Here is a 15,407-nt window from a genome sequence, read left to right as displayed (position 1 = left end):
GTTGAAAATCACATGATATCACTTATATGTGGGATATAAACCTAAAAGCAACAACTGAACAGGACAAACAAATACAGACTCATAGACATGGACTATAGACTAATGGTTACCAGAGGATAGTGGGTGGGGGAGGAGGGGGTAGGTGAATAGTTAAAAGGGGTCAAATATAGGGGAATAGGGGGAGGGTGGAGTGAGTAAAGGAGATCAAATATATGGTAGCTGAAGGAAACTGGACTTTGGGTGGTAAACACAATAGAATATACAGATGTCAAATTATAATGTACACTGGAAAATTATATAATTGTATTAACCAGTGTTATCCCAGTAAGCTTAATTAAAAAAAATACTAGCACAGATTTTTTTTCTTTTATAATTTCATGGATTCAAGATTCATTCTTATTGTAGATCTTAGAAACCTCAACATATGATATTTTTTTCTTTATTAAGTGGAGAACCTTTTACATTTTCACTTAAAGGAAGCACTTTATGGCTTCTCTTTGGCACATTTGAGTTGCTCGCATCATTACTCTTGCACTTTGGGGCCATTACTAAGTAAAATAAAGGTTACTTGAACGCAAGCACTGAAAAACCTTGAGTCGATCTGATGACCGAGACAGCTACTACGTGACTAACGGGTGGGGTGTGTGTACAGCATGGATACTCTGGACAAAGGGATGATTCGTGTTGTGAGCAGGACACAGCCGGGCAGCATGAGCTTTCATCATGCTACTCAGAACAACATGCAATTTAAAACTTATGAATTGTTTATTTCTGGAATTATTTAATATTTTCTGACCACAGTTGACCAAGGGTAACTGAAACTGTGGAAAGTGAAACCATGGATAAGGGGGACTAACTAGCTTTAAAAAATAAAAACTGCAATGTGTATAATGGGATGAAGGTGAAGGAAATGGTTTTAGGTATTTGTTTTTAATGAGTTGATATCTAATAGTGTTTTCCTTTTGCTTGGCATGATCACAAAAATCATTTATAAATTCTTTATTAATATACTTTCTCGGAGGAAGAGTAAACAGGTTGTTTTTTTAAATGATTAACAAGTGATTATTATAGATTCTAGATATCACTATTAAAAGCTTAATTAAGAAAAAGGGTGATAGACCAATCACCAGAAACCATATGCAGAGAACTGAAAACTGGAGACCATTTCCTTCTTTTTCTGTCAATTTGATGTCAGTAAACATGCTCCGTGAAGTGATTAAGATTAGGTCATTTACATAGACAGTATGGCTCTGTAACTCAGTTTTTCGATAAATAGCAACATATGTAGTTATTTGGAAGTAATCTTAATTATGTATGCTAAGACACTTCTATAAATAAAAAGGTGCTTTAGAGGAGTTTTGCCACATACAGTGATAGTTGGGCGATCTGAATCCATCAGACATGCCATGAGCTGCCATTTTATGTATAATTTCCCTGATTTTTTAAGTAGGCAACTGGACATGTATTTTCTTAATGTGTTTATTGAGATACTAATCTTGATATGAGTTCAGCATTGTGAATATCATTTATTTGGAGGTACTGAAAATGTGGATGCATATGCAGAAGTATGTGTGATATGACAGAGTCAAATGTTCACTGCCCTATATACTTTAAATTAGCTCTTCAGGATGATGCCGTGAACCAGCCAACTTTAGCTTCTAAAAATATTTCCCCCCTCAGTGAACCTGAGATAGGCATTGACTCAGGTCTCTTCTCCTGGAACCATGTGGAGAACGTGGCCTATGAGCTCTCTTCAAGTCCCATACTGATATTCATTTTATCTTTTGATGATAGTATACCTTCTTTTGTTTTAACACTTTAGCTTTTTACATATCCTAGGCTTGTATTTTTTGTTTTTTAGATTTTTTTTTTTTTGCCTTGTTCAGTTGAGTGTAAATTACTGTGTCTGATACAGCGTATTTATCACTGTGACTCTTCCTAAGTGCACCTCCTGTGTTTGGACTGTATTGATTGGCCATCTGTCTGCATGTGATGCACTTAGGGCCCAAAGGGCTCGTAATGAGCTTTGGCATACACACTTCTTCCTAGCGTTTGCTGCTCTCTTGGGTATTCCTTATTGTGCCTTCCTCTTCTTTTTCTTCTCTCAGTATCGCAATCTAGCTTTTGTGTGAAAAGGCTGATTTTTTTATAAACATTGTTATTCAATTATTTGTTTCCATGTGGAGATCTGGCCACCGTAACAAATTGATTCACCTTACATAGTCTTCAGTCTTTCAGCTGTTTTTGTGGTATCACAAAAAAGAATTTGCCAGTCTCCCCTCTTCCTTGCTCTCTTTCTCTCGTGTTTCCAGATCCAGAGCTATTTGGACATATGGTACCCAGGAAGTTGTGGCTTTGTTATATTAAGATTTTAAAGTTCTTTCCAGTCTATAGATATCAGTAAATGTCCATGCTGTGGAGAAAAGTTGATTCTGAATAGGTCTTAGAGAAACAATAATGTTTCAAGACCCAATTAAAATTATTTTTATGCTTATGTAAATCTTATCTAAGATGAAGTCAGATCAAAAGATTCCATTTCTTAGAAGAATTGTCTATCTCGCTTGGTATTTCTTAATAATAGTATATACTTTTATTTTTGATTTTCAAAAATCAAAGAACCAAAGAATGCACGTGGCCTAAATATATAAAGTATTTAAGAAGCTTAGCCCTTCTAAAGATTTTTATGTCATTTTATGGAACTGTAATTCTCTTGAACACAAATATTTGGTGAGGATAGGATTTTGACCAAAGTCAGAGCAACATTTCTTTGTCATATTTCATGAAGGTTGCTGTTGAAGAAATCTGGTTGCAGAACACCACGGATTGAATTGGAAGAGATGGGACCCTCATTGGATCTGGTTCTGAGGAGGACACATCTGGCATCAGATGACCTTTATAAGTTATCCATGAAAATGCCAAAAGCCCTCAAGGTACATGACTTGTAGATTGGTGCCATATTTATTTGTATATTTTACTCTTTCCAAAAAAGATTTTCAGCATATATTAAAAGACATAAAGAGATCAATAAAATAGATAAAATTAAACTCTCGGGGCCAAGAAGAGGAGGGAGAAGCAAATAAGCCAACCATAAAGGATGATAAAAGATTTATAGAAACCAGACGTCAGCTATGGCTGAGAGCTTTCTGGTAGCCAAGACTGCCATTTTTTCAGCAAAAGGAATTGTTTGGTCCATTGCGAAGACTGGAGATTTAGCGCACAGGATGTATAACCCACACTTACATAAAATGTATTTTGACTTTAGAACTGTTTTAAAAAACAAGTTCTCTCTGGAATGCCAGTAAAGATTGAAATGATAGTCACAATACCTTAAGCTAAACACAGGAAATTCTCTCAGTGCATGTCAATGGTTAGTGTAGTCTGTAATGTTGTGTCTCAAAGTGTGATCTGACAATTTTCCTGGGAATTGTTAGAAATGCTGCATCTCAGGTCCTATCTTAGACCTACTGAATTAGAATCTGCATTTTAGCAACATCTGCAGAGGATTTGTATGTATACTTGAGTTTGAGAAGAAAGGTCTGTGAGGGCTATATACTCTGTGTCATTGAAGCGGTGTTCACTAATGGAAATTTTTAGTAAGGTAGTTGTTGTACACTAGATTTTTACCAGTTCATGATAATAGAAACCGTTAAATATATATATTCTTGTTTTATAGCCAAAGAAGAAGAAAAATATCTCCCATGATACTTTTGGTACAACTTATGGAAGGATTCATATGCAGAAGCAAGACCTAAGCAAACTACAAACCAGAAAAATGAAGGGATTGAAGAAACGACCTGCAGAAAGGATAACAGAAGATCAGGAGAAAAAATCAAAGAGAATTAAAAAAAAATAATGGAATTTAACTGAAAACTACAGTTTTATTGTAGTCTGTTTACTTAAGAGAATTATCATCAGTCATATCAGAGTTTCTTATAAGATTTTACTGTATATTTTTCTAGCATGATAATTTGCCTAAACTATATATTATATATATTATGAACAGTAATGTCCTATTAGGTTGAAAGTAAGCCTCTTACTTGAGACCTACCCTTGCGTGCCATTTTTACTCTGTGATACATTTCCCTCTGTCCGCCCCCTGCAAAGTCTAGTCTGCTGTCTCATTGGGTGGGTGAGGGAGGAGGGATCTCCAGAATAAACATAGGTATCTGAGAATTTTGGGGTTAAGCTTTAGATAAAGGGAGGAGTCATGCAAAGTAAAATGGCCCAAAGGAACTGTATACACACTCAGTATGACCTACCTGGAAAGTTAATTCCATCTTCCAACATATACCTACAACCCGGCTTTTATTTTTTACTTTTCAGTTATTTTGCCTGAAATTCTATCAGTTATTAGTTTGAGATTTTAAGCTTTGTGTCATAAAATGTAGATCTCTAAGAAAGATACCTGATCATTGACATATTACCTTACCGTTGATTATTTTAATAAGAGATTTCTGCTACAAATTGGAGCCCTACCCTCCTCTGTGAGAAAGGAAGTTTGTTTTGTTTTGTTTTGTGTTTTACACCTACAGCACCTGGTATTCCTAGGTAGTCTCCTATCCAAGTACTAACCAGGCCCAACCCTGCTTAGCTTCCAAGATCAGACAAGATTGGGCACGTTCAGGGTGGCATGGCCGTAGATGAGAAAGAAAGTTTTGATAGAGATAGATGTGAGGAAAGAATGGGTAGGTTTTAAGACACAGGGTACTTTAGGATACTAGGTAGCTAAAGGTCACACAAAAACTCCGGGTGTTTGCATACTGAGTAGGAGTAAGCCAAAGCCAAACAGTATGTTTTGAAATTTTCATGAAGACTGGCCCTGTGCCTAGGAAAATGGGAAGAAGCTTTCTACTTCCTCCTCATAGTGTTGTATACTTCTTTTTTCTAAATTGATTGAATCCCTGGTAAAGAAGTTCCTTTATACAAGTGCAAGCCAATTATGTTATAAAGACACAAATAGAACATAAATGATAATATGTTACATGAAGTAGAAATGCTTTTGTTTTCAATTTCATGTCAAGGAGTTTTGGCATTCCTAGATGTTCATGCATTTACTTGAGTTTGCTGGCAGTAAGCAAAAGCTATAGCCTCAATTTTACCTTTTGTATCCTTTTCTTTCTCTTGTAAACCCATTTTTTTAGTCTTCCCTCTCCCTATCCTTTTCCGGATGGCTAATCTCCTCCATACAAAAGAAGGAGCTAGAATCACTCATTTACACTTGTTGCTTGATTATGTATTTAACCAAAAACCACACAGTTTTAGATCTGAAGGAGATATTTGTGTTTTATGTCTAAATGGGGAGAGAGGGCTAAAATGATTCATATTGTGCCATCTGCAAGTAGATGGACAATAGTTGGGGAGAAGAGGAGCTATAGAAGGGGCATCAGAAATGAGGGATTCATAGTCCTTCCCCAGTGCCTGACCCCTGACTCTAGCAAAAGCTAATGAAGATGGTGATTCAGGAGGAGCCAAAGCAATGGGTCTCTCTCACCAGCCACTTACAGGCAGGACCCTGCCACACCTTGACCCCTCTCCACCAGGAAGACCTACCCCAGCCATTCAGTGCTAATGTAGAGATAGCCACATTTTCTGTATGTGGGATATTGTCTTAATGAAGTTATTTTAATCAATACCCTCTTGTTTGAGATTTGTTAATGGATCATTCTGTTTCCTATGTAATTTTTATTTCAGATAGTATCCAGTAAGTATATCCTCTTCACTAAGAGAAGTATTATTACATAGTATTACTGAAATAGAATTCAAAGACTTCGTTGAAAAGCCTTTTTCTAATTATAAAAACGTCTGGAGCCCTTGATCCACCATTTATATCACTTTTTGTGGGACGTACATTTTAATTATCACTTGTCTTTGAACTTTAGAATACATATACGTAAATTGGAGAATATGTATTCTAGTAGCGGTGGTAAATTGTTTTGTTTTACTTTGGATTTTGGTAGATGAAGAAAGCAGATTAGAGATTTTTTTTTTTTAATACCAAACTTGTCTTTTTTCTAGGATGTTAATACTAATGCCAAGCTATATATGATTTCATGAAATGTGGTTCCTTTTTATAATTTAAGTGCAGATATTTCTTTTCTTGATATAGAACATAATCCAAAGTACAGGTGTTGTTACCCAAGTCAAAAAAGGAAGGGGGAAACAAAACTGACCTGAGTCAGCTTTTAGTTACCTGATTACCTAGCTGCTTCTGATCTCATTTATATTTTTAGCCATTTTGCTTCCCTTACCCCTAGAGGGTTGGGCCAGGAAAGGGTTTGAAGAAGCTTTAAAACAGAAGAAGTTAAAACCACTGCTAAAATTTGACAACAAGGGAAGGTTGGTTTCTTTTTAATGAAATTACAATTAATCAGTGCTTGGTCCATTGTAAAATTAAGAACCTGCAAAAATACAGGGTTTTCATTATGTCCTTAATACACTTTCAATAGATTACAGAAATGGTCAAAACATTCCCTAACTGCATTGAATGCAAATATATCCTAGCATATATACATTATGAAATTGTATAGAATATTATATCCATTGAAATAAGCTGCTGTGAACAAGACAAAATGGGCTTGGTGGCTTGAGGTTTATGCTAGCTGTGAGAAGAAAGTCAACTTGCTTTTAAATGTTATTTTTTTCTCTTACCAACAATTTGAGTTGTTCAAGTTTAAAACCAGCAAAGATATCACTGTGTTTCCTGTACCACCCAAAGTGGGCCATGTTAGGAATTTTAACTGCCTTGGTTGAATTGGAGCCTTTTAGCACTTTTTCCATTTCAAAGCCCTTTCGGAAAAAGTTTTAAAATATGGCATAAATGTAAGGTAGGCCTTTCTTTGTAGATAACCAACACATTTTAATTGTTCTTTTTCTGCTTCTTCCTTTAAACAGCTTCCCCCCTCCCTCCCCTAACCCATCTCACCCCCATCCTACTCTTTACATACACTCTGGGCATATTCCAAACAGGGAGAAAGGCCTGGCACTGTGCAGGCCTTTGCTACTAAGCAGGGCTGGGGCTAGTTTGAAAGAAGGCAGATAAAGAGGAAATGGCAAAGCTTCTAGGTATTTAGCAGTTAGGGCTTTTGCCAAGTAAAGATCAAAGCCCCTGAGCTTTGAGTACTTTACTGGATTGAGACAGATTCCTCCAGCTCAAAGCTGGGTTTCTGAGGGCTCAACTAGAAGCAGAGTGGCAGGTGTTGGCTCTGTGGGGCATGCCCTCTCACTCAGCTGGAACTTGAGGTTGTAGAGGCACTATCTATGGACACCAGGTCAGGAAGGGACCTGCAACCAGAGTTAGAGTTGAGGCTGTGTTCAGTTAACCCCTCCCTCCCTCCCTAACAGTGCAAGTGAACTCAGAAAGATGCCTGGAGGGCAAAGCACAGCCTATTTAACTGGTACATTTGAAATGGACCTGGAAGATTTGTATTCATCAGCTTGAGAGGTTTATTTTTCCCAATCCTTTAGCTAGTTCCCCAGAGTCACTTGACAAAGCTGATGGCAAGGTGACCCGACATCGCTTTAGGTGGTAACCTGCAATAGCACCTCTGGATCTTTCTCTCAAAGGGAGCTTGGGGTTATGGCACAGGGGGAAAGAACATGAGAATTCATTACTATCCCCATGAGATCCCATTTCCATTTATTTGGCTCATCACTTAAAGCTAGTCTATGTCACATGTGTTTGAGTGTTGCCCCCAGCACCATCCTTCATACTGGGAGACCTTGGAGAAAGATTAAGCTCAGGTGGCATGAGGGCTCTTCAAAAGTGGAAGGTAGTGACAGGCAGTGCAGTGCGTGTGTGGTGGGGAGTCGTGACATTAAAAGAAACTGACATCTCTTGAAGCTCTCCGAGTGCTCAGATAAGATTGAAAGGACAAGGACCCGATTAAAGAAGGCATAAAACCATGGGTAAGATCAATTAGTGGTATGGTTCTCTAGTGTTAGGAGTGGTAGTTCTCAACATTTTCCTGGAGATGCTAAGGAAATAAATGAGGCTGTGTTTTGTTTGTAGTAGTATGACAAAGAATTTTTTTTTAAGGGTCCTGATAAGGCAGGTGGTATAATCCTAGATGGCAGAATTCTTACATGATTTCCATTCTTGGAAATGAGTGGAGCCGAGCCACTATGGTTCCATGATGAAGTAGCTCCAGAGGGTATTTCTATACTAACTTCAAGGTGAGTGAGATACGGTACGGAAAGCGCCTGTATGATTGAAATGACTTGGAGCCTCAATCCCAGACGAGAACAATCAGTTTTGAAGAAATCGTGGGAAAATAGAGTGAGACAGAGGTAGTTACCCTCTAGATTTGGCCCTGGCAACATTTTGGGAAGAATCACTAGGTAGGCGGCTTGCAAGCTCTTAGAAATTGTAGTAGTCATTGCTAGGAGCCAGCATGAGTTTTCTGGGAGCTAAGAGTTTAGTTTTTTTTTTTTTTAATATCTTCATTGTTGTGGAATTTATTATTTCTAATCATGTCTGCTGTTGGACTGATCCATTCTTTACATTTTTCTTGATCGATTCAGTGATTATTTATTGAGTAACAATGTCTCAGATGGCATGCTGACTGTCAGGGATACCAAGAAGAATAGCTCAAGTTCTCTCTTGTGTAAAGCCCAAATGGATGCTGCTGTGGCAGGAAGCTCTTGGTTCCAAGTGTTGGTTCGTGGATCCAGTCTCCTTCAGTCTTATGGCTCTGCTGTGTTCAACTTGCAGCTTCCAAGTTTTCCACACTCATTTGCTGCAGGCCAAAAAGGATGGAAAGGGCATGAAGGATGTTTGTGAGAGTTGTTAGGAGTCAGGGTTGGGGGTGATGCATATCCCTTCTGCTCAGATTCCTTGGCTAGATCTTTGTCGCAGGTCCACACCTAACATCAAGGGAGGCTGGGAACAATTGCTTAGCCTGGGTGCCTGCGGAGGGTCAGCAGCTCAGGAGGCCCAAGAGGCACATGGAGAAAGATTTAGCTGTGTGGCCCCAGGCGAATACAGGAGAGACAGCTGCCATTGTTCCTTTTACTCTTCTTTTTTTGAAAAGGAGTACTTTCCTGGTATATAAGGGAGTAATCATTCACTCCATATTTCTCAAACATGTTTCAGGCATTGTGTTAGAAGAATACCTTATGTTGTATATATTTACAGTTTAGAAAGCATTTTATTTCAAATACAAATTTGATGTTTTTCCCCTAATTATAAAATAAATCATTTTTCTGGATATTGAAGAGAAGGTTACAGAGAAGAAAGTAAAAGTCACCTGTAATCTCACCATCCAGAGATACCATCTATTAACATTTTACTGTATGTCTTGCCACTTTTTAAAAATATAAGTTCTTAAAATGAGACTTACTATATTTTGGAGCTCTGCTTTAAAAAAAAGTAAATTTTTTAAAGTACAATTTTCTTAAATGAATTCCCACATACAGGACAGTGCTCAGATGAGTAAATGATGAATTTTACAAAGTGAACACATTGTCTAACCATTATCAAGAAATAGAAATATTGTTAAGACCCACAGAAGCCCTTTGTATCCCCTTCAGTCATTAGCCCATTAGTAGTAGGGTTATCTGTTAGGTGCCCTACTCTTTAAAATTGTTGTTATACTATAGGCATTTTCCTGTCATCATTGTTTTGAAAACACCATTTTTTGACAGGTACGTAATATTTGATTGTTAGGGGTGTGTTAGACTATTTAGTTATTCTGTTGAGCATTAATGTCGTTTTCTTTTGGTATTATGAACAATGTGATCTATATGTTTGCACAGAAATAGTTTTGGAAAACATTTTCACATGCTCATTTTATTTGATATTTAAAATATCCTGTAAGAGGCATAGTATAGGTGTCATTATACATAATTTCTGGTTGACGAAACAGGCTCAGAGATTAAGTAACTTGTCTGAAGTTATACAGCTAAAAAGTAAAGCTGGGCCTAGAACCACTGCCTTTTAATTTCTAGTCTAGTGGATTCCCATGACGTCTAAGCCTCTCAAGGTATTTTTGTGAGTCAAATGCGATATAACTAAAAAAGCAGTTAGGCCAGTTCAAAGCAATATGAAGGACTACTGTACCCAAAGAGTTCTAATGAATGATGAATAAATCAGAGACATCTGCAAAGGAAATCTTTATTGGTCAGCCTCAGTACTCTGTTTTTGACCTTTGTCTACTTAATTGTATCTTCCACTTAAAGAAGACGTGATATTTGTGGATTACACAAAGCAGTAAGAATATTATATGTCATAAATATAAAATATCTTGACAGGCTGGGAAGGTTAACTGAAGCCAATTGGAGAAATATAGTAAGATAAATGAAAAATTCAGTACCTAGAAGGGAAAATATGAACGTATGATAAGGGAGGCATGTTTCTATAGTTGGGAAACAAACCCAATGTCAGTCATCAGTGTGAGCAGACTTCCAGAAAGGTCCACAGACATTTAAGCTGCACTGATGTAAGCAGAATTTTCAGGTTGACTGAAATAGTATACATGAGATAGACAAGAAAGTCTGAAAACAGCAAAGCCTCATATACATTTTAGTAATAAAAAAGTGGAGGTAACAGAGACCCAGTGTACTCAAATCTGCTCAAACCACATCTACAGTATTTGTTCCAGTTCTGGGAACCACACTTGGAGGAACTTGAGCTACCTGGAGTATGTTTGGAAGTTGTGATGAAGGTGATGAACATCTCCAAACCTTGCCAGATGAGGTTACGGGGGAGAGAGAAACTTACGCTCTAAGTTCTTCTGGCTGATCTAATAATCTAATTGACATGAGACAGATTAATAAGAGAAAAATGACCAAATTTAATTACATATTAAATTACATATAAATACATATGGGAACCTCATATACATGAGTCAGAAACCCCACATACTCAAAAGGTTCAGAAATAGAAAGGGCAAATGGGGTAATGGTGATATTTATATTTATAGCTAAGGGATGGGGTAAGGCACCTTGGGGCTTCAGTGGGAAGGAAGGTCATTTGCAGGATGATAAGAAGAGCAGATATTCGGTAATTAGAAGTTTGCCCTGCCCTTATTATAGATATGTTATAAAAAGTGATCTCTGGTGATAATTCTCATTATGGATAAGTCACCTGATTTAAATTCTTTAAGGGAGAGGTAAAAGTTTCTTGTGAGCCTCCAGGGTCTTCGATTGCTTTCAGCTCAAAATAAGCCATATTACCAGGTGGCACATCTTGGGGAGGACTGTTCTGAACCTCTTCAAGGCAGAAATGATTTACCAGGGGGAAAGGCATTCACTAAACAAACTTGTTTTTATCAGCTTAATTGAAATATAATTCATGTATAATAAAGTATATCCATTTAAAGTATGTGATTTGGTGAGTTTTGACATTTGTATATGTCCATGAAAACACTGGCACAATAAAAATAGGAACATTTTCATCACCCCAGAAAGATTTCTTATGGCTTTGTAGTTCATTCTTCCTCTACCACAAGCCCCAGACAACCACTGATCTGCATTCTGTCACTATAAATCAATTAACGTTTTCTAGAATTTTATATAAATAGAAGAGGACTCTTATGACTGGAATCTTTCACTCAGCATGAAGATTTTTGAGGCTTATACATCTTGCCGCACCTATCAGGAGTTTATTGCTGAGTAGTATTCCATCATGAATGTGCCACATTTTGTTTGTTTATGGATATTTGGGTTGTTTCCAGATTCGGGCTATTATGAAAAAAGCTGCTATGAACATTTGTGTTATGAGTTTTTATATAGACAAAGGTTTTCATTTCTTTTAGGTAGATATCTAGGAGTGGAATAGCTGGGTCATACTGAACACACAGTTCTACTAGGAACTGAATGAACAAGAGAGACGGGCCCGGATGCCAGGAGGCTCTAATTCTTGTGGAGGGAAAGAGGCAGTAAAACAGGCAAACAAAAAGGTAAGTTTACAAAGTGATAAATGATAAAAGGACAATAAAACAGAACAGATGGAAAGTGGCTAAGAAGGGTCTACTTTAGCTAGAATGACAAAGGAAGATCTCTCTGTAAAGGTGACATGATGGAGCTGAGTCCTGAATGTTGAGAAGGAAGCAGTGTATGAAGATTTGGGGGAGCACATTCCAGGAACTGGGAACTGCCAGTGCAAAATCTTTGAGAAAGGAAAAAGTTTGACTTAAGGAAGTAATAGTTGTCTCCAAATATTTGAAAAACACTCAGGAAGAAAAGGGATTACAATTATTCTATGAAATTTCAAGACATAAATATGACCAATTAATGGAAATTAGTTGGAGAAAAGTTTTGGTTCAATCTAACCTTTTAGTAGTGGAACAATTGGGGAGAGGAAAAATGACAGTTTTAGTTATTTTCTGTTGAAGTTTTGTTTTCTTCCTTTTTTTTTTTTTTTTTTTGCTAGACATTTTATACTAACGTGAATAACAACAACTAGATGGATCTGGAACCAAACTCATGACTTAGGTTTCTCCAAGTGAATTGTTCAGCAAACATAAATCCAGCTTATAAACCAGCTGCACTAATTTATAAGGCAATTGATAGAAAAATATTTCCTTTTCCTACTAAGTCTAGGTTTTAGAAAGCATTCAAGTATTCCTTGAAAGGCTGGGAAAAGAAGGAAAGATGTGTTATCTTGTTTCATTCAAATGATATCTTCTATAGTTAGTGTACCAGGAAGTGTGAGAATATAATAAAAATGGAGATGATCTTTCAGAATTTACCTACATCTGCCCATTTAAAAATAATAATACTGATTTGAAATTAAATGATACCTATCAAAGTATTAGCCCAGATAAAAGATGCGATTACACAATTGGAAAATCTATTAGAAGACTAAATTATGTAATTACTTATTATAACTTAAGAAAAAAAGGAACAGAAGAAGGAGAAAGAGGAGGAGGAATGAGAAGAGAAAGAGAAGGAGAAGATCATCCCACAGTTGTAAGAAACCTATTGCTTTCATCCGTCCATGATCTCTTTCAGTCCTTGCCTACATGCTACTGTAATTATGAGGTGAGAGTGCAGGTGTATTTTTAGCAGTATATAGTTTTGTCACATATTACTTCAGTAAAGCATATTATTCTCAATTTCTTATATAAAAGAGCAGTAGATTTAGGGTCATCAACAGGAGGAACTTATTGGCAGCTTTATCATGGGAAGGGCGCCTAGTAGATAGGAGTAAGATGCAACTCCCAAGCAAGGCTCCTCGAGCAGGTCCCAGTTGCCTCCAGGGAATGTGCTATGGCCTGCTTTTCTAACTCTTGTCATCCTCAGGGTCCTCAGCTTGCAGAAGACAACTCATTTACCAGTGGCAGAGAATAGCTGTTCTCCACTAACTTGTCAAAAAGCATAATCTTGTTTTCAATTTTTGTTGAGATATAATTCATATGTCAAAACTCACCATTTAAAATGTATGATTTAGCGATTTTAGTATTTCACAGAGTTGCGCAACCATCACCACTATCTAATTTGAGAACATTTTTATCATCCTGAGAGGAAGTCACTACTCTGATTAATCCACTTCTATCTCTATGGGTAGGTCTTTTCTGGGAATTTCATATAGAGGAATGATACAATATGTAGTCTTTTGTGATTGAGCCCTTTCACTTAGCATAATGTTTTCAAGGTTCATCTATGTTGTAGCAAGTATCAGTACTTTAGTCCTTTTTATGGCTGAATAATATTCCATTGTATAGATATACCACATTTTATTCATTTACCTATTGATAGACATTTGGATAGTTTTCACCATTTGGCTCTTATGAATAGTGATGCTATGAACATTCATGTACATGTGTGTGTTTGAATATCTGTTTTTAATTCTTTTTGGCATATATCTAGGAGCCAGGTAATGAATGCTAGATCATATGGCAATTCTATATTTAACTTTTTGAGGAGTCTCTAAACTATTTTTCACAGCAGCTGTACTATTTTACATTCCCACTAACAGTGTATGAAGGTTCTAATTTCTCCACATTTTCACCAACACTTGTTATTTTTTATTTTTATTATAGCCGTCATAATGAATATGAAATCGAATCTCACTGTGTTTTCTTGTTTTTTGGATGCTATTTAATTTATTTCACCTGCCAAAAAAAGAGTTACTTCTTTGTCAGTAAATAACAATGTCACAAGCTGTTTTCAATCAGATTTGTTTTTTGTTGTTGTTTTGATTTGTATTTCTCTGATGACCAGTTATGTTAAGCATCTTTTCATGTACTTATTAGCTATTTGTATATCTTCCTGGAAAAATGTCTATTTAGGTCCTTTCCTCATTTTTTAATTAGGTTGTTTGTCTTTTTATTACTGAGTTGTAAGGGTTCTTTAATATTCTAGATACAAGTTCCGTATTAGATATATGCCTAACAAATATTTTCTCCTATTCTGAGCTGTTTTTTCACTTTCTTGATGTCCTTTGAAGATCTGAAAATTTAAATTTTGATGATGTCCAGTTTATCAATTTTTTCCTTTGTTGACTGTGTTTGGACATCATACCTAAGAAACCACTGCCTATACCTATGTTTTCTTCGAAGATTTTTAGAGTTTTAGCTCTTCCATTTAGGTTCATTTGAGTATATTTTTGTATATGGTATGATGTAAAGGGTCTAACTTTATTCTTTTACATATGGATATCTAGTGTCCTAGCATCATTTGTTGAAAAGACTATTCTTTTACACCTTAGTCAAAAATAAATTCACAGTAAATATGAGGGGTTATTTTTGTACTCTCATTTTTATTTCATTGATCTATATATCTATCTTTATGCCAGTACCACGCTGTCTTGGTTATTATAGTGAGTGCAGAAATGGAGAAATGTGAGTCTCCGACTTTGTTATTTTTTGAGATTGTTCTGTCTATTCTGGGGCTCTTTAATTTCCACATGAATTTTAGGAAAAACTTGCCAATTTATGCAAAGAAATCCATCATAATTTTGATGAGGATTGTGTTGAATCTGTAAATCAATTTGAGGAGTATTTCCATCTTAACAATTTGAAAATTTCAGATCCATGCATATAGGATGTCTTTACATTTATGTAGGTCCCCCTTAATTTCTTTTAATGATATTTTGTAGTTTTTAGTGTACAAGTTTTACATTTCTTTTGTTAAAGTCAGTCCTAAGTATTCTATTCTTTTTGATGCTCTTGTAAACGGGTTATTTTCTTTATTTCATTTTTGGTTGCTTGTTGTAACTCTTCTGTAGAAATACAATTTATATTTGTATATCGCTCTTGCATTCTGTAAACTTGCTGAACTTGTTTATTAGTTCTAGTAGTTTTTAATGGATTCCTTAGGATTTTCTATATGCAAGATCTCATCATCAGTTAATAGATCTACGTCTTATTTTACAATCTGGATACCTTCTATTTCTTATTCTTGCCTAATTGCCCTGGCTAGACTGTCTTGCATGATGTTGAATTGAAATGAGGAGAGCAGATATT

The 15,407-nt window shown here is 36.3% G+C and overlaps 1 protein-coding gene and 1 non-coding gene across 6 annotated transcripts in view; one reads left to right on the top strand and one right to left on the bottom strand.

Moving 5' to 3' along the window:
- Positions 1-4,987, top strand: part of RPF2 (ribosome production factor 2 homolog) — a 31,213-nt gene extending 26,226 nt beyond the window's left edge. For all 5 annotated transcript variants that reach the window (XM_011364813.2, XM_023533383.1, XM_011364814.2 and 2 more), the window contains 2 exons: positions 2,786-2,930; positions 3,674-4,987. In XM_011364813.2, the coding sequence (XP_011363115.1) occupies positions 2,786-2,930; positions 3,674-3,853 (325 nt within the window). In that variant the 3' untranslated portion in view covers positions 3,854-4,987. The remainder of the gene's footprint in view (positions 1-2,785; positions 2,931-3,673) is intronic.
- LOC111742817 lies at positions 4,524-4,642 on the bottom strand. Its single transcript, XR_002781486.1, has one exon. It is a non-coding gene; the product is annotated as a 5S ribosomal RNA (ribosomal RNA).
- Positions 4,988-15,407: the final 10,420 nt, after the last annotated feature.

This window comes from Pteropus vampyrus, unplaced genomic scaffold, assembly GCF_000151845.1.
Source record: "Pteropus vampyrus isolate Shadow unplaced genomic scaffold, Pvam_2.0 Scaffold101, whole genome shotgun sequence".
Taxonomy (NCBI): domain Eukaryota; kingdom Metazoa; phylum Chordata; class Mammalia; order Chiroptera; family Pteropodidae; genus Pteropus; species Pteropus vampyrus.
This window is presented reverse-complemented; position numbering and strand designations above follow the sequence as displayed.